The 19377-nt window shown below is 39.9% G+C and overlaps 1 protein-coding gene across 11 annotated transcripts in view; it reads right to left on the bottom strand.

Moving 5' to 3' along the window:
• The window catches only part of INPP4B (inositol polyphosphate-4-phosphatase type II B), a gene marked incomplete at its 5' end in the record, with an annotated part of 263874 nt that overhangs the window by 198309 nt on the left and 46188 nt on the right, over positions 1–19377 (bottom strand). For 5 of the 11 annotated variants that reach the window (XM_083755437.1, XM_083755435.1, XM_083755436.1 and 2 more), the window contains 2 exons: positions 11609–11673; positions 15222–15432. In XM_083755437.1, the coding sequence (XP_083611563.1) occupies positions 11609–11673; positions 15222–15333 (177 nt within the window). Of the gene's footprint in view, positions 1–11608; positions 11674–12591; positions 12697–15221; positions 15442–19377 lie in introns of those variants that run through there. The other 6 variants (XM_083755443.1, XM_083755441.1, XM_083755442.1 and 3 more) reach the window with 4 other exon arrangements.

Here is a 19377-nt window from a genome sequence, read left to right as displayed (position 1 = left end):
GCGGGCAGCTATTCCAGATCAATTCTACATATGGTGAAAAAGAAAATGTGGGTAGTAGTTTTCCCTGCTCCCCAAAAAAGGTGCTGAACCTCATTTCCAAGGTGTTACACTATGCGGTGTAAGTTAGGCCAGTTTTGGGGAAACCACCGCAGCTCTGTAAGCAACGAACCAATTCAGCCATAATATACACCAAAATGAAGGTAAGGAGCTGGGCTACAATAGCTATATAGCTGTGGAAGTTGTTCTTTGTAGTGTTAACTGCTATAAGGGATCAAGCTAAATACAAAACAAACAAAAAAATGCACAAAATATGGTTTAGAATATTGTTTAATTTTATACATTCCATGCATCTTCTTCAAGATTATCACATATTTACTTGTCAACTAATGTTCTATAATTTGGTACCTGGATTCCAAGTAAATTCACAAATAATTCATTTAGGATAACACTTATGTGTTCCAAAGGTGTACAAAACTTTCAAACAGATCACCATGGAATTATAACAATTCAGAAGCAAGAAGCAAACACAATTTCCAAGTTTTATATCTGAGCCTGCAAATGTCTCCATTTCCAATTTGCAACTAACCCCAGATCCTGTGGCTTCAGGTCCAGGTTGTTCTTGCTAACCCTAAAAAAACCCAGGTTCCAGAATTCAGACACCAAAATGAAATATGGTTAGTTTAAAAGCAAAAGTGGGAACTTTCAATTTCATATGGCATACAAAGAAATGAGAAAGGAAGGGGGGGTATGAGAGCCAAAGGATCAGGACAGGTTCATTTACATATCAGAAAACCATGATTTGGTTTCCAATCACACATGTACTGGACTGACATGGAACACTTGGCATGGAATGTTTGAAAAAAGTTCATTACCACCACCAATCTCTTACAATAAAACCTGGGCATGGTTGTACAGATACAAGTTCTCCGAATACTCCAAATACTATGAGTACTAAGGGGGGGGGGATCTGCCCGTATCAAGCTGTTGAAAGGACTAGCACATCTCCCATTATGACCAACACTCATCTCTTCAGACTGCTACATCTCACTCAGTTATCAGAGCATTTATAATTGTTCTACCTTTTCCTTCAGGAAACCGAAATGTGCTGTGCTGACACACAACATGTTCTTAACACATGACAAAATCAAGCCTTAAGACATGTTGTTAAGCGAATGATACCTTTACACAACTGCCTTTCAGAAAACACAAGAACTGCATTAAAAACCAAGTCTTTAAATCTTGCTCTGAAGAGGAAAAGTGGTTTGTTTAACCCTCGGTTGCCTTGGTCATCCCGTAAACATGAACCCTTTAATGCAGCAGTCTCCAATCATCAGTAAAGAGAAGACAAGAGAGAGACAGAATAGAACAGCTGCAAATACTTCATAATCCTAATAAAATTTGCTTCACAGTACTGCATTCTGTTAATGCAAGAACCAATGAAATCAGAGTACCTAGAGGTTTTGGATGGGAGAACTTCAGTACTTGATGCACTAGTTATATGCAATATATTTTGCAGGCGAATTTAGTTTTATTCTCCAAAGAATTGATCCATTAGCTTTACTGAGTTAATCTACAGCACTGCTGACAACCTCTCCTTTTTTATCACATTTTCCCCTCAGAGGAACGCTTGGAACTGGTCATATGTTTATTCTACTAGAAAGTCTCTGACTGTCTGTCCATCTCTCTTCCTCCAGTCTCTCTCTCTCTCCTTCCCTCTCTCTCTCACGTACACCTCAGTTATATAAGCTTATTTATTGGGGGGAAAACAAAATGGGAGGTGATGAAAGGATGTTGAAGAAGGTCTTAGAATAAAATATTTGGGGGAGGGATATGTTATTGCTGAGAGCCAACAATAATAAAATCTCAGCAAGCTGTGAACCAATGTTAATGCTGGATGGCAATTTTGTTAGGAGGTTTCTTAGCAAGTACTGCACTGTTTTTAAGAGAAAAAACTTGATAAGAATAATAGAAAAAACTAAGCTGGATAGCTACATTTAATGAAATTACCTTCCTTTTTTCTCCTCCCTGACCTACATTATAATGGCTGAGTTAGTACAGAACAAGCTGCTTTTAAGTATTTTAACTAAACACAGAAATCTTTCATGTGCATTAGCACATAAAGGCCTATAAGTAGGCTTTCCAAGGCCAGCATGCCAACAGTGCTCTCTAGAGTGCCACAGATGCCCTGGTAAAATGACAATTCACCATACTCTGCTACACAAGTCACCATATATTGAAGCTGAGGGAGGGATAAAAGATGCAGTTTCTCTGGAAACATCGCAGTGGGACAGGCAATACATTACATCAAGAACCCAGAGTCAGCCAGCACCAGTACTTATTCTTAAGTTGCACGATGGCTGAAGGGCCCATCTAAAATCTTTACTCCATGTACACATCTTATTCCATAAGCTCTGAACATATCCTACTACACAGCAGAGATTTCTCATCCCTGACTTGCCTTCATCTTCATAAATCAGATTGCCATAAAACATATTAATATTTCTAAAAGTCCACAAAACCAGGAGGGTCTTCAACAAAGGAGTTTACTGCTGCCACCTACTGTCAACTCACATTATAAAGCAGATAAGAACATCAGCAAGGGGTACTTTCTATGTGGCATTTTCCCTTCTCAGCAATAGCCACTATGAAGGACAACCACCATATCTAAAACATGCAAGTGTTTTGGGTGCAATTATATACTACCACATACAAACATACAACTAATAAAAAATAGATATTTGGGGGTTTTCCACACAACACTCCACAACAGAGATCATCTTGGTGTGGGGGAAAGCAGTTCATGTGAAAAGCACGCAAGGAGTTCTACACAGAAGAATAAATCTTAAGGTTCTAGGTCAGGAACCATTGTTCTACTGGAACACTGTAGTTGGTCATCTTTAATCGTGAAAGGGACTTCCAAGATGATCACATAAGGAGCTCTGATGCCTTTGATGACTGGTAAAGAAGTTAGGCAGAGGCTCATTCTGTTGAATTGTAGCACTGACAGAAGGACATTTACTCAGTGTTTTTCAATACAGTGGCATACACAGAGCAGATTTTCAAATCAAGGCTGATTACGTTAATTTGCTCTTGGATAGGCATTCAATTGGCATCAGCCTGAGAAACCCCAAGTACCCACATCTGCTCAGGTCAGCATGGACATTTGCACTTCAAAGTCCTGGAAAAAAAAATGTGTAGCACCCTTTAATGCCATAACTTACGTAGCTTCTGCAGCAGGAATACAACTCCAACTGCAAGGGAGGGCTTCCATCTGGTGAAACATATTCTAAATTGGCACATTATAAGGCTGGCTTGCTTTGCTCAGAAATGTTTGCAGTGCTGTAAGAGAGAGGACAGGACGCGGCTGGCGCTGTGGGTTAAACCACAGAGGCTAGGATTTGCCGATCAGACGGTTGGTGGTTCGAATCCCCGCGACAGGGTGAGCGCCCATTGCTCGGTCCCTGCTCCTGCCAACCTAGCAGTTCGAAAGCATGTCAAAGTGCAAGTAGATAAATAGGTACCGCTCCAGCAGGAAGGTAAATGGCGTTTCCGTGTGCTGCTCTGGTCACCAGAAGCGGCTTAGTCATGCTGGCCACATGACCCGGAAGCTGTACGCCAGCTCCCTCGGCCACTAAAGCGAGATGAGCGCCGCAACCCCAGAGTCGGTCACGACTGGACCTAATGGTCAGGGGTCCCTTTACCTTTTTTAAGAGAGAGGGCAGCTAAGAATCAAGGTTCTAACACAGCAAGCCAGTGACTCGCTGAATATGTCTAAGAGCAGCAGCTCTTCAAGTTTAGGGATTAAAACCTGTGATGCTGAAAGAATGGTCAAGAATTGAGCTGATTTAACGATGTACAATAAGTACAGTGGTACCTCGGGTTAAGAACTTAATTCGTTCTGGAGGTCCATTCTTAACTTAAAACTGTTCTTAACCTGAGGTACCAGTTTAGCTAATGGGGCCTCCCACTGCCGCCACGCGATTTCTGTTCTCATCATGAAGCAAAGTTCTCAACCCGAGGTACTATTTCTGGGTTAGGGGAATCTGTAACCTGAAGCATCTGTAACCCGAGGTACCACTGTACTCATAAATATTAGGGCAACTAGAATATTTTCGACAGAGGTGCTATCATCTGTGCCATCCCCACGGTGAATGCAATATTGTGCTGCAGGCCAAAGGCTGACACCAGAATATGTTTAATGGCATCACATAAACACAGCAGTTCAATTAGACCAGCTTCACGGCTATCAAACTAATTATACACAACTGATATTTGCAAATGAGTTCTGGGTTTATACACATGTTCTGCAGTGGACAGATATTAGCTAAAACAACTGTCAAACAGGTTAGGATTATGTGTAAACCCACCCCCACTTTTTTTCAATTCAGATGAAACTTAAACATGTAGAACATGTATTAGAACGCAGCAAGTAACACTGCAGTATATTCTTTGGCCAGAGACATTTTATACAACATTTTCTATGTTTATATTACATGTTGAAACTACTGCAACATTTCACACTTTGTGTAATTGTAGAAATTGCATAATCCATGCCATATATTCCCCACCCTCCTCCCTAAACAGCTTGCACCCACTTCATCCTCTGTCAGTCCTCACCATCTCTTAGTTTTCTATTATAGAGGTTGCAGGTTCTCACTTAGAGATTATGCATACTGTATTCTGGACTGCCTGGATATAAAATATAGAGAATTAGGTGTTATAAGAGTAGTTGCTTGTTGTCCTGGGTATCTGTGGCCAGGGTAAGTTTTAAAAAAGAAATGAACATTTCACAGAGCAACAATAGTAAATTGGTGCTTAAAGCAGAGGTTTGGTGCTAAGGAAGATAACTCATGAGGAAATGAGTTGATCCAAATTTCACAGGTCTCTTCAGTCCCTAACATCACCTGCCAATAAAGCCACTGTGCATTGGACAAACAGATCAGTCTCTACTCAAAATAACAAATAGGCACAAACCTGCCATAAAAAAATAGCACCATGCAGAAACCAATGTGAGGTCATTTGAATATCCAAAAACATTTGACTGCAGACCAGAAATTCAAAATTATCTAACAAAAAGAGGTCAATTGAACACTCTAGCATGAAATTGCTAAATTGGATATATCAGCAAGTTCAATTCTGTCCATTTAGGTCTTAATCAAGATCCCGTTAGTCCTCTCTCACTATTAAATTGACTTATAAAAGCTAAAAAAAAAACCCTCTTATATCTGAACCAAAGTTTAATATGACCACTGTTTGTCTGGGTTCACTCGCAGTGACAAATTGGTTGCTTTAAAATGGAAAAGAAAGCTTGTGATCTCCAAGCTGCCATGTACAAGACAAAGAAAGGGAGGCAGGATTTCATGAGCCCAATGATCATTCACATAAGCATCTGCACATAGACATTAACGCAAAACAAGTTTAGCTAGACAAACCATGATTTCACATTACATCTACGCAGCCAGAGTCATCTTTAAGCATGGGAAATCAAAGAACACAAGCTATTAAAAACCCCACCATGGGGAGTTTTTTTGTCTATAAAATTTCATAGTCTACATTTTTCACTGGCATGCTTTGAAACCCTGCATAACCTTTTCACAGCTTTATAGGTGATTACTATGCATGCCACATCACAACACTTAAAACAAGCCATTATTCTCACATTTTCCCCCCTAACACATAAACTGCAATTATTGATTTATGAATCAATCAACAATTTTACTTTGATGCTTTTCTGTCAACTGGTAATAATACATTAAAACCTGTGATATAAGCTGTGAGAATGTAGTTTACATAAAGCTTTTACAAACATTGCAAGAAAGCTTAAAATTACTGGCAATGTGGATATTTCAATTTGCTCATTCATCTTGCCTACCAGCACTCCTGTGCCTAGGAATGCAACTGGTTTATGGAAACGCAATTCATTACGGAGCAAGTCACACAGCAGTACATTCCTCACTTTTTATTTAAATACACTTGATCATTAAGCATATGACTACATTCACCTTCATGCTTGCACAGCTAAGAGCCTTACATTACTTTCAGTCAGACCCCTCAATTCCAGATGGATTAAAAGGTTACCATAAAAATTCACAGCAGCCTTAATATGTCACACAAAACTTGCTTTCAGAGAGAACCATTTTTAATGGTAGTTAGGTTAAAGCAAATGTTTGGCAGCCTCACAATTGTACAAGGAACCCAACCTGAATACCAACCGAAGCAGTATTTAAAATGATCTAAACTTAAACTAAGAAATATGGCTGCCTATATTACCTAATATCTTGTGGAATTTGCGGGATTTAACAAGTTAATTTATATAAAGCATACAAATTAACTTTGAGCAGTCTTGAAATGCACTTTTCAAAATCCTACACAAAGAATCTGAAGTTTCTAAGCAATATAAATGTACCATTCATGCACAGGGGCAAATTGAGCTAATAGATGGGAACAGTCCTTACTACTGCATCATTAAGCTGCAAGCTAAGAAGGATATACTACAAATGATAGTAATGATTATTCTAAGGAAATTACTACAGCCTACTGATCACAAATCCACTTTTAAATAAAAATATTAAAGTAGGTTTTAAAACACGTACTTCTACACTCATATTTATTCAGGGCCCCATGGAACAATTATTGCACAGAAAAACCATAATTAGGTTTCATACTCCATTTGTACCTAAAACAGTTTGCATAAAGCAAATATATAAGCATTTAGAAGTTTGAGAAGCTAGAAAGGTCACATGGAAAGGTTCTCAATGAGTTCAAATTTCTAATGCTGAATAGTTTACCGAGAGAGAAATCATAAGAGTCTGCTAGATAGACAAAAACATTTTTTTCAGAAACTTAATAATGGTAATTTTGATACCATGAAAGCAACCAACAGCAGACGTTTCTCCATGTGAAAAGGTGTGACCTAGATATCTGTGAAATGTTTTAATAGCTGTCTGATTATATAAGCATTTTAAATCCTTCATATGCTATGTAGGAATTGGGAGAAAGGAAAAAAGAGAACTCAGCCATATATCTGCATTATCTTGACACATTCACCAGCCGATCCAGAGCTACCGGCCAATATGTTCACATAATGTGGTAAGCTATAGGGGGGCCCACTAGGGGGCGCATAGGAAGATGGTCGACAATAACATCTCTCCGACCCACAGGAGGTATTTGGAGGCTATGTTGGGAGTAATTAGCCTCCCTACCCACTTAAGACGGTGAGTGGGGCCGTATGCCTGCTATGCCCGATACCACCCCCGAATTTTTGAGGGGGGTGGGGGCATTAGGCACAAAACCCTCCTGTGGGTCGGCACTCCTGGACGCTATCTCTGACCTGCGCCACTAGCTGCAAGAACTTCAAAAGAAACGATTTGGCACGAAGGAAATGCACATACTTCAGGAAATGAGGAGGAGTGAATACTGCAACAGAAGAGGTCTCTGGAAAAACAAGATTTAATTTATGAGAAGATACGTCAAGATACGGTATGGCAAATGACTGATGGGGGAGGGGGGAAAACATTTTATTTTACTTATGTGATTAACCCCAAGAATCCCCTCACTTCAAGAGTCAAAAGCCAGAAATGAGGTTTTAAGGACTTAAGCTGTGAATCTAAGGCTGTGTGGAGATAAACTTTCGAACCAAAGTATGTTTTTAGAAGACTGTGGAATGTATAAGAGCTTTGTTCTGACGCAGTCAAAAATGTTGTCATCGCCATCTTGGGAAGCTCTGTCGGAGGAATAAGCCTGGGAGGACAGTGAATATCGTGGGAGAGACTCATCAAAGAGGCTTTAAGTACGACAGAGCTATGAATTTACGAGGGAAAAAGTGATCTTATCTCCGAAGGTGATGATTTATGGGAACCATCTGGATGGAGGTTCACGACGGGAAATCTACGCAGGAGCACTACCGGTGTATATCGGCTTAAGGAGACCATCAGGAGAGACCATAAAGGACAAAGAGAAAATATTTGATTAAGAAGTGATGTGGAAACAGCAAGACAAGATTGGAAAGAACTATGAATATGTGTTTGGACTGTTTGAACATCTATTTGGACTTATTTGGACTGATTTGGACATTAATGCAGAAGTAATGATTAGATCAGAATCCTTCCTCGGATCTGGAAGTATGGGACCTACCAACAAAATTTAAAAATTCGGCACGGTAATTTGGAATTTATGTGATGTGGTTTGATTCGATGTGGTTGGCCGGTTAATAAAAATTTATTTTTAAAAAAATAATAATGTGGTAAGCTATACTTAGTGGTCATAGTAAATTTCCTACATCAAGCGTTCATTTGAATACGTGGAAAAAAACATTAAGATGGAAGCATCTCCTGACCTAAATCTAGTTCCATACCTTCATTACATTACTGAAATTCAATCTAACTAGGTTGGCAGGGAATATGGTTACATGCCCTAATCAAAATAGTTGCTCCACCAGTCACTTAACCATATTTCATGCATTTCTCAAATATGGCCCACTGCAATAAATAACTTCCGGCCAATGAAGCAAATAGCTGGAAGTGTGTGTAGTGAACATGCTTAGGAGAATGAGTGCAATCATGGTGAGAAACCCCAACCCTCAAACCACTGGCGAATCTAATCTTATGATATGGTCTATCTCTGTAGATTATGGCATAAGTTAGAAGACTGACATGGCTAAATATGACAAGGGATACCCCACCATGAATCTTCTGGTGGCCTTGTTATAAGTCTGATTCCAGTCTAGTCTCTTGAAAGACATCCAGGCATATCCTGAGTTCCTCACAATGTGTAAAAATTAACACATGGAAATTTAGTTTCCAAGTACAGTGGTACCTCGGGTTAAGTACTTAATTCATTCTGGAGGTCTGTTCTTAACCTGAAACTGTTCTTAACCTGAAGCACCATTTAAGCTAATGGGGCCTCCTGCTGCCGCCGCGCCCCCAGAGCATGATTTCTGCTCTCATCCTGAAGCAAAGTTCTTAACCCAAGGTACTATTTCTGGGTTAGCGGAGTCTGTAACCTGAAGTGTCTGTAACCCAAGGTACCACTGTACAGGATTCTCAACTCCTCATTGGGAGCCATCCACACCATGGCAGAATAATTTGAAGGCAGAGAACAAACTAAGAGGTGGGCAGGTTCAGTTAATGGCTCACTATCACAGCCTTTCATCCTTTTGTTATGCAAACAGGTTGGCCAGTTTTTAGTCATTTTCTCACTAGAATGGGCAAGATGAGAAAAGGGCAGGATGTGTTCATTTCAGGGCCCTTCCCTTTCTTACTAGTAGGCATTAGCTAAACATATTAAAAACCCCAGAATCCCAGTAGGCAGTTGGCTCTTCTAGCTTCAACAGAACTTATCCAACCCTCTCAAGGACCAGCATACACATGCTTAAGGCTAGTTATATCCTTCCCTTTCCATTTCTGACTTGCAAAACCATAATTAGGTTTTATACTAATTCTAGGTTTCTGTGACAAAATTGCCAAGCTCACTTTTCTACAGGCTTTTTAAAAAAATAGTTAGCTATTTCTGCCACTCTTTAGATCAAGGTGTGTATGTATTGTGTAAGTTGCTGCCTACGTAAATTGTAATTTTACTGTCTTAAGCAGCATTTATATATATTTCATCACTTCTATTTCATATAATAAACTAAGTTTTCTTTATTCCTTTGGTGTGTGGGAACTTCTTGTTGGTAAACACATATTCATAACAAGTGCAAGTCATAGCTCCAGCAAAAGATCCTAAACCTCTCGTTGGTATATGGACATACATAAGTGCTTAAACACATTCTGGTTCATGACCCATACTGTAACACTACACATATCCAGTTTTTGTGTGTGCGCGCAACCTGTACATATTTAGATTTGCAATGAACTACATGCTTTCATTTGTACAAGTGTATGATCTGGTCATACGGTTTCCTGAATATGCATAGGATGGAGGCAAGGCCACAATGTTCTCACCACAATATTCTTAGTCACTCACTTACATTGTCTGAAAACTTACTATCCCTATGTGATATACCGTGGTACCTCGGGTTACATACGCTTCAGGTTACATACGCTTCAAGTTACACACTCTGCTAACCCAGAAATAGTGCTTCAGGTTAAGAACTTTGCTTCAGGATAAGAACAGAAATCGGGCTCCAGCAGCACGGCGGCAGCAGGAGGCCCCATGGTGCTTCAGGTTAAGAAGAGTTTCAGGTTAAGAATGGACTTCCGGAACAAATTAAGTACTTAACCCAAGGTACCACTGTATTAGCATTTTGCCATATGTAGTCCCTATATGTATATCAGCTATGGTGTCCCAGGAGCTAACACACCAGGCCTTCTGGTTAACTAGTCCTAAACTTTGTAGATGTGTGTTGTTTCATATTAAGCAATACAGGTTCTATTTGATAATTAATGAGATGCGGAGTGGGAGGTGGAGAAGAGACCCTTGTGTACTACTTGAGTTCCTTGGAGGACAAGGCAATACCAAGGAGGTAGGTAAACTTAATTCAGACATTATGTCAACTCCTGGTTAAGGAAGGTAAGTAATCAGAAAGAGATTCAGAATTAAAAACCCCCCCACCATTGTCTGAAATGGATTTGCAAGTCATGGTTTGTGCTTACTGTACTTTGGTGTAAAATATGAACTGACAATCCACAGTTAGAGTCATAGTGTGACATGATGTCTGAACTGAGCCTCCAGAAGACAACTGACCTAGATTATCTGTTTTCATTTTCATTTTTTATATGTATAATTTTCAAAGAATGAGAAAACCACCTGAAACTAGCCTTTACACTGCTGCAATGATGCTACAAGTTATACAATTTTATTTTCAGTAGAAATTAATCCCTCCAAATAAACATTTACTGAAGCTATTTGTGGCAGGAGATAGCGACAAAGACAGATTCCACCAATGTTTGCTACAGATAAAGTTATCTGAATCTCATATTAGCAGTTCTGCCTTATCTGACCCCTCCAAAAATTATGTCTGAACCAGACAAAAATAATAATTAGCTTCTCACTTTCTATTGCCATGACTCCAAATGTGTCAAGGTTTGTCAATTGTGAAAGATAATGAAAATAGTTAAACCTCTCATTCCTTGTTTCTTTTCCTAAAATCCCAAGATTTAAAACTTGAATTAAAAACGGGTTCTGAAAGCTTCTTTTAACTGAATCAAAAGAAATGCAAATATACACAACTACTTTCTCCTAGAATGGACACTATTGTAAGAATAATATTCAGCACAAACAGCCCCAGAAAAGCATTACAGACCTCCCAAATTCTATCTTTCTGTAACAACAGTAGGAATTAAGATGTGGATTCTGCAGTCAATAAAAGTCTGCTGGAGGATTCTGGATTGACATCTTCTTTTACACATCAAATTAGGACACTGTTTGGCCTCAAGTCATTTCTGATGCAGCCAATCATTCAGTAGCATTGTTGATGCTGCTGAGGAATGTCTCACATTTTATAAACAGCCATAAAGGTAAACGGAAGGTAATGTTTAGGCTACGGCCAACAATACTGAATATTTCTATCCATAGAATCATACCAAGGGGTTTTTAAAAAGTGGAAAAAAGAAGAAGTGTAAATTCATGAAAAGGCACAAATATGAAGGAAAAGAAAGAAATGAATTACCTTATTCTTATTTTTCATTAGAAAGAGCAGATTTCCTTTCAGACGACACCATCTCTCTCTTGGCTCTGCATGCAAAAGCAGCATAGTATTAATAATAATGACGATGATGAAGATAACAATAAATAATACCCTCCTCTCTTCATATATTTCTTCTTAAAGAAGATGCATTTCTAATGACGTTTAATGGGGAAGTCATTAATGAAAAATCAGCTTCACTTGGCAGCTGACTTATAACATGCTGCTAAATGTCAGATTAACTTCCCAGAAGCTTTCAGTTATCCTGCAGCTGACAGAATTAGAGACTGCAGCATACACTCGGCGATGATTTCTTTTGCTTTGTTCCATTTTGCAAAAGGGAACACAGACTGGCTCTTTTGCACAAGACAACCATGCAAACCTTGCTTCAGCAGATGAACCTTACTGGGAAAACTCAATATTTATTCTTTTCACTGGGTTGTTACAGACTTAATTGATTTATTTTACTCTAAACAACACACATCGTACAGGCAATATTTGGATTATTTTTGTCATTTCTAAAAACATCAACACAGTGGTATGAGGAAATAAGCACAGGATGGGGTGCTCTGCATGACAAGGTGGGCTAGAATTAAGCTTGTCTTCAGAGATTAACACACTGTGTTAAAAACCAGTGCCAGCCATAAGCTTTTTAAAGCTGCCCCCCCCCATAAGATGGTGTTCAATATAAAAAGGTAAAGGGACCCCTCACAATTAGGTCCAGTCGCAAACGACTCTGGGATTGCGGTGCTCATTTCACTTTACGCCAGTAGGGAGCTGACGTTTGTTCGCAGACAGTTTTTCCAGGTCATGTGGCCAGCATGACTAAGCCGCTTTTGGTGAAACCAGAGCAGCCCACGGAAAGGTCGTTTACCTTCCCGCTGGAGTGATACCTATTTATCTACTTGCACTGCCTGCTTTCAAACTGCTAGGTTGGCAGGAGCTGGGACCGAACAATGGGAGCTCACCTCATCGCGGGGATTCGAACCACCAACCTTTTGATGGGCAAGCCCAAGATGCACAGTGGTTTAAACCACAGCGCCACCAGTGTCCCTGTTCAATATAACTAATACCTATTAAAACATCAGAGACTTTTGTCACTTTTAAAGACACTTTAAAAGTGTAGTGTAGCCCACAAAAACATATGCCATGATAGATTTGCTGGTCTTAAAGGTACCAAAATACCTTATCCAAGTTGACAGGTGCATACTGTATAAACATAGTTCCAGTTACAGATAGGTAGCCGTGTTGGTCTGCCATAGTCAAAACAAAAAAAAATCCTTCCAGTAGCACCTTAAAGACCAACTAAGTCAGTTCTTGGTATGAGCTTTCGTGTGCATGCATGGTATCTGAAGAAGTGTGCATGCACACGAAAGCTCATACCAAGAACTGACTTAGTTGGTCTTTAAGGTGCTACTGGAAGGATTTTTTGTTTTGTTTTGTATAAACATAGTTGTGTTGGAAGAAGGGTTGTAATCAGGCGGGTTACAAGGAAATGAAATGCCGAAAGGACAGACTTGGATATGTTAGAACTCAAATGCATCTGAAACCGTTACTGTAACCATTGACAAAGCAAGGTTGAAAACACAAACATCCTGGTATTGGAAAGCTAATTCATTTCCCTAGTGAGTTAAAAAAAAATAACTTGATTCAGGCCACAGGAGATAGAAATGAACTTGATGGGTGGGGTAATAGAAAAATCCAGCTATCTTCAGAAAACTGATCTCCTACATCAGTTATTGCAAAATAAATAAAATTTCCATATGCTTCAACTGCCTGTTTATCATGAACAGTCCCTATGTCGTAAGCTCTGTTCCATATTTTTGACTTTTGGGAATCCCTTGCTCAAATATGTTAACAGGCAATACTGTACTACCACTGCCATATTCCATGGGGTTAAAGCTTCCTCCACACAATCTCTAGAAGTTAAAACTCTGAGTCTACAATGCCATATTTATTTACCTGGCAGTACAGTAAGTCCTACTGAACCCAGTGGGGTTTCATTCTGATTCAACATGTTTAGGACTGCACTGTGAATGGAGATTGGCTGTGTCTCATCTCTAGCACACAGTCTAGAGTGAAATAGTCGGTTAGGCTACATTTTGTACTGCTGATAATGTATTATCCTTTTGCTAGTAGATGTTTTACAGAAAAACAACCATTCTCTTAGCTTGTAAATCACAGGGGTAGGTACAGAATTCAATGCATAAGGAATACAGTGGACAATTTACACCAGTATGCAATGGGGAGCAGGGTGAGGCTTGCAAAATTCTCTTTGGCATGAAATTAGGAGAGTTGCACAGAATGTATTTTTGTCAGTGAAATGTAGGCTGGTATGAATTTCTAGCACTGCCAGCAGCAAAAATATGGGGTTCTATCCATTACTGCCTGATCAGAATTCTGCTCACACAATGTAACTTTCCATTCCTCTCCTCCCCCTGCAAGCCCCCAAAATTTGCTCCAGAGGGTGCTCCAACTCTCTGCAGCAGATTTTGAGGTGGGAGGCTGCAGGACAAGAGAGAAATGAGAAGTTCTGTTGTGGAAGCAGAAATTTGTAACAAAAGTGGAACAACAGCATAAGGTACAACCCATGGGGTGTGATATTTTGTGTAATGCATTCTTTCTAATTTGTCTTGGTTGTTTGCAATGTATGGGGGTGACTTTATTCTGTTGTTATCTGCTGTTATTTTGTTGATAGTATGTTGCATATGTGAAGTGGATTCTTGATACATATATTTTTATTGGTTCTTGGTTATGTTTTGAATTGTGACAGGATGACAATGTGCCATTTAATGTATTTGTTGAAATTTCTGTGGGTTGCGAACCACAACATGGAAATGAATGTGGAACAGAGCTAAACAAATTTAAAATGAAACAAAAATGAAAAACAGATCTGAACATTTCAAGCCCAAATATAGTGATGGTTCCAAAGACAATGACAAGATGGAGTGGTTAGAGGACAACTTTGTACTCTTACTTGCAACTAAAAAAAACCAAAGAGGAAGGTGTGCAAAATAGGCAAATACATGCAAATTAGTTCAATTTAAGAGGCCACAGAACTCAACTTTTCTTGGCTCAGAATTAGGTTAGTTCCATTAAGCGTTTTGACCATCTTGTTGTAGTTGTTAGCATCAAACCAAATGTACTGAGGGAAGAACAAAGGCTGGATGTGAAAATGTGTAGGCCTTCCCATTCATTTTAGCAGCTCTTTGCACTGCCTGTGCTCCTAAACATGCCTAGCACCCAGAAACTAAGCAGAGGCCTGTTTCTCCCCAGCATGCAGAAAGGGTGCAACTTGATAAGTAGTTTGATATAACACACAAGAAGAGAACTTCTCTCATTCCCCTATGTAAATTAATCCAGTTAGCAACCAGCAGCAGGACTATTACTTTCATCTTTGTTTGCACATACCAGTGAGAGTCTAATCCACCATAGCTATGGCAGAAAAGCAATTACTTAGAAGGTGTTTAGGAGCACTCAGCCATTAGCAATGAAGAAAACGGATTATACCAGCCAATCTGTGAATACTAAAACAGTCAGCAGACAACAGCTGCCAAACATACGTGCACAGATGATTGCCAATGCCAACTATTTTTACCTATACGTTTACCATCCCTTAGCATTCTGCATATGGTCAGTTTTCCTTCCTTGTCAAAACAAGATGATGGCCTTCTAGCCAGAGAAATCAATTCTTTGACATTGTATTGCATCTGGCTGATCGTGAAGAAGATGAAGAGGAAACGGATGATAACAGGGATACTAATGAACTGGTTGAAAGTGAGCAAGATCTTTTCAGCAGACAAGGCCAACTGCAACATTAAAACAAAAACAGAAAGGTGTAGTACAAAACTGCATGCTGATGTCTTCCCAAAGCTTTTCTCAGGGTTGCTAGCTAGTTGTTGTTGTTGTTTTAATGTAACTTCCTAGGTGCCTGGGATTTCATGTATCAAGTCATCAATTAAATCTGCATAAGCTTCCATATGAACACATTTCTGAGCCAAAAGTCCCATTCTTTAAATTTTTGGATGACTGCATATCACAGATGGCACTACTTTAGAAGACACATTCCCTTATGTACAAAAGAGGAGAAACATATCTTCCAAGATACTGCCTGTCACCTGCAGCTTTGTAAGTGTTCATATTAGACTATATATATATAGAGAGAGAGAGAGAAGCAGCTCAAAAAAGCTAGAGGACAGCAGGTTGAGGAAAAGTGGTCACAAATCCACAGATTTCAATTAGTCTACCTTAAACAGAATACAGCTTTATTTCTATAACCACTTACCTGGCAGTAATCCCACTGAACTCCATTGAAGGTACGTGTGTGTGTGTGTGTGTGTGTGTGTGTGTGTGTGTATGATTGCTTAATCAATTGCTGAATCTTCTAAACAATCAATTAACTAAAAGGTCACAGTTCTAGTTTTTTCTTGAACTGTAGTTCCTGAGTACAGGCAGTTGTGGGGGTCTTGCTTATCCTAGAGTGAACATCTAATATTGCAACAGTCTAGAAGGTCCCTCTAGCATCCCTCTTTTTGCTGCTGAACTACAGCTCCCTTCATCACTGACCATTGTCCATCCTGGCTGGGGCTTATGGGAGATGCGGTCCAACAACATCTGGGGAACACTGGGGTTGACATTTACATGGTAGATATCATGTTGCAGAGATCAGGTTTGGCCACTTTTTTTAACAACTGGTGCACCATCTTTCTAAAGGCTAAATGTCAGAGACCTTCTAATGTTGTACAATTTCTCAATGGTGCTGTGGCCATCAAAAATATTATTAGGTCTTTAGAAATAAGACTTATGCTCATCTCCAAACAACAAAAATGCTGTTCTGCAACCAGTCTGAATATTTTGTTTAGTAATCCATGCTATTTTACACAACCCCCCCACACCCAATTCTTGTTACATGTTCCCATTCACACCAGATGTGCCCCTCGGTTTTTGGACATGGTGAGTTCAATGCTGATTAAACTCACACAACAGTACTGCTGCAATCTAATTCACAGCCCTCAAGCTGCATTTCTTACAACAACCACACTGGGTAATCAATAATGGAACGCCTGGGGTTACATGCAGTTATAACCTTGAAACAGTGCAAGTCAGGGTCCTAAGAGTTACAAACTAGGAGACCATAGTTTATTTAGAGCATGGTTTCAATGGAAAGATCTTTGTAGCTCCAAAATATAGAAATGATCTTAATCGCTATGGAAAAAATGACACTCTGGCTCCAGGTACCATATAGTGGCTGGGTGAGAAAGGATATCTGCAGGTTGATGGAGGCAGACCAAGGGGCAATCGCTAGTGGATAAAGCATGAGACTCTCAGTATCAGGGTCATGGATTCAAGTCCTGCATTGATTCCTGCATTGCAGGGTGTTGGACTAGATGACCACTGTGGTCCCTTTCCAATTCTACAATTCTATAATTGCAGCTGCATATATTATTAGCACATATCTCTTCCCTGATGTAAGCACATTTAGCTTGACACCCTCTCTCCCTCCCTCATCAAATGGTAGGGTAAATCAGGTGCTAAAAGACTGAGTAAGATTTCTTCTCTCAACCTGCACTGTCATGGCAGGGTTCTCACCTACATTACACTAACCTGATCAAGGGGGAACATGACAACTAAGGTAAATTCAGTTCAATGATATAATGACACTGGGCACAGACAAAAAATAAGAGCAAAGAAAGAATGGTGAGCCCCAACCTTTTTAAGCCTTGAGGCACATTTTGAAATCTAATAAACTGTTGTGGGCATAAAGTTAAAGGTAAAGGGACCCCTGAACGTTAGGTCCAGTTGCGGACAACTCTGGGGTTATGGCGCTCATCTTGCTTTACTGGCCGAGGGAGCCGGCGTACAGCTTCCGGGTCATGTGGCCAGCATGACTAAGCCGCCTCTGGCTAACCAGAGCAGCACACAGAAACGCCGTTTACCTTCCCACCAGAGCGGTACCTATTTATCTACTTGCACTTTGACATGCTTTCGAACTGCTAGGTCGGCAGGAGCAGGGTCCGAACAATGGGAGCTCGCCCCGTTGTGGGGATTCGAACTGGCGACCTTCTGATTGGCAAGCCCAAGGCTCAGTGGTTTAACCCACAGCGCCATCCGCATCCCCTGTTGTGGGCATAACTCTCCACAAAACACATACAACGGGAACAAAAAAAAATGCAACCACCACTCCTGCAAAGGCCAACTCCACAAATGACCCCTTGCAAAAGGCAAAAGCCTCATGTTAAAATAAAAATAGGAGGAGCAGGGAACCTTGGCAGGTGCCAATGGGAGTGTCTGTGGGCACTATGCAAACTTCCACTTGAAACCATATAGCTTAGTGAAGGGGGTTTCATCAGACCAGTCTATTGGGCCAACAGGATCAGGAACACCCTTGGAACTTCCCTGACCCATACATCCAGAGTTTGTTGGCTCAGCTTAGAAAGGTTGCCTTACATAGGTACACCCTTAGTATACCAGGAGCTGTGCAAAATGAATTATAGGAGGCACTGAATTGACCGCTTCGGATAAACAGATTTGAAGTTCCCCAGCAATCTGTATTTGTTAATGGGAAAACTCACTGGCACAGTTGGATCAGGTGAAGTAATGTTTTGCTGCAGATCCAAACAATCCTCTTTATTCACTGATGCATCCACAATAATCACACAGTGGAAGCCAAAAACAGTGTTGCGTAAGTGAGTACTCAAACCAAACTAGAGCAAGCTGTTTAATTTTTTAAAGCTACACCACACTTTATTTGTAAATGTCAGAATCAACAGCTGTCGCCACTAATAAAAACAGACAAACATTGCTTTACTGATACAACCCTAGGTCACAGCCACTCATCCTCGCAACATAACTTTATAAAACCACCATTTCCCTATAAAGCAATCACCTTCTTCTCCCCACCGCAAAAAAATAATAATGAAAAATGCATCCCACTAAGGATCCACATTTCTATAAGAGAATTTGAATAAATAATAAACAGCATTTTGCTGGTTTAGGATGACTGCCAAGCAGAAGCAGCTTTAAAGTGAAAGCTCAAAGCTATGGCTGCAGGGAGGTCAGAAGTGGCAAAATCAAATGTTCCTGCCTCTTTTCATGCTGATTTGCATAGTACTAAAATAAAGCTTTGAACATATTCTTCCAAACTTTCATTTTTTTCCCCAGGCCGAATACTTGGAATCTCTCTTCAGCACTCACAGAATCAGATCTCAGTGTTTCAGTGCTCTACTTAGCTGGGTTTAATTCAAAGCAGTTAGATTTGGTACTAACATTACTGCAAATGTACTTTTTAGATTGCATAGGTTCTCAGTATCTCATAAGTTTTAACTGTTCTGGTTTTCACTGTCAGTCTATTATGGTCCTCCTGTTGCATGAAACCGATTAGTAATTCATTTCTTTAAAAACAAACAAACCATTCCAAGACAATTTTGTAGGTATGTCCTCACGTGAATCAGCTATCCTTTCCTGTCCAATCTAACTTTGCTTTCAGATCAGCAAGTCTTTCATTGGAATCAATCCATTCTCTGTGGACGCAAGTAAATACCCTATGCTAAGGATGGATAATATTCCTTTCAATAAATGGCAGCTGAAAGGTATTGGGCCTAGTCACAATGAGACAAAGTAAATAATATGCTTCTATTTATTCCAAATGGAGAGAAACAACACATGACTTTATCCTTATGTCCAATTTCTGTTCATACATGCAGCAAACAACTGGTGCAATATAATTACCACCCTAGTAACAAAACACCTACCTA

This window comes from Podarcis gaigeae (assembly GCF_964106915.1).
Source record: "Podarcis gaigeae genome assembly, chromosome: 9".
NCBI lineage: Eukaryota > Metazoa > Chordata > Lepidosauria > Squamata > Lacertidae > Podarcis > Podarcis gaigeae.
Note: the sequence above shows the minus strand (reverse complement) of the source record. Positions and strands in the feature narration are given on the sequence as shown.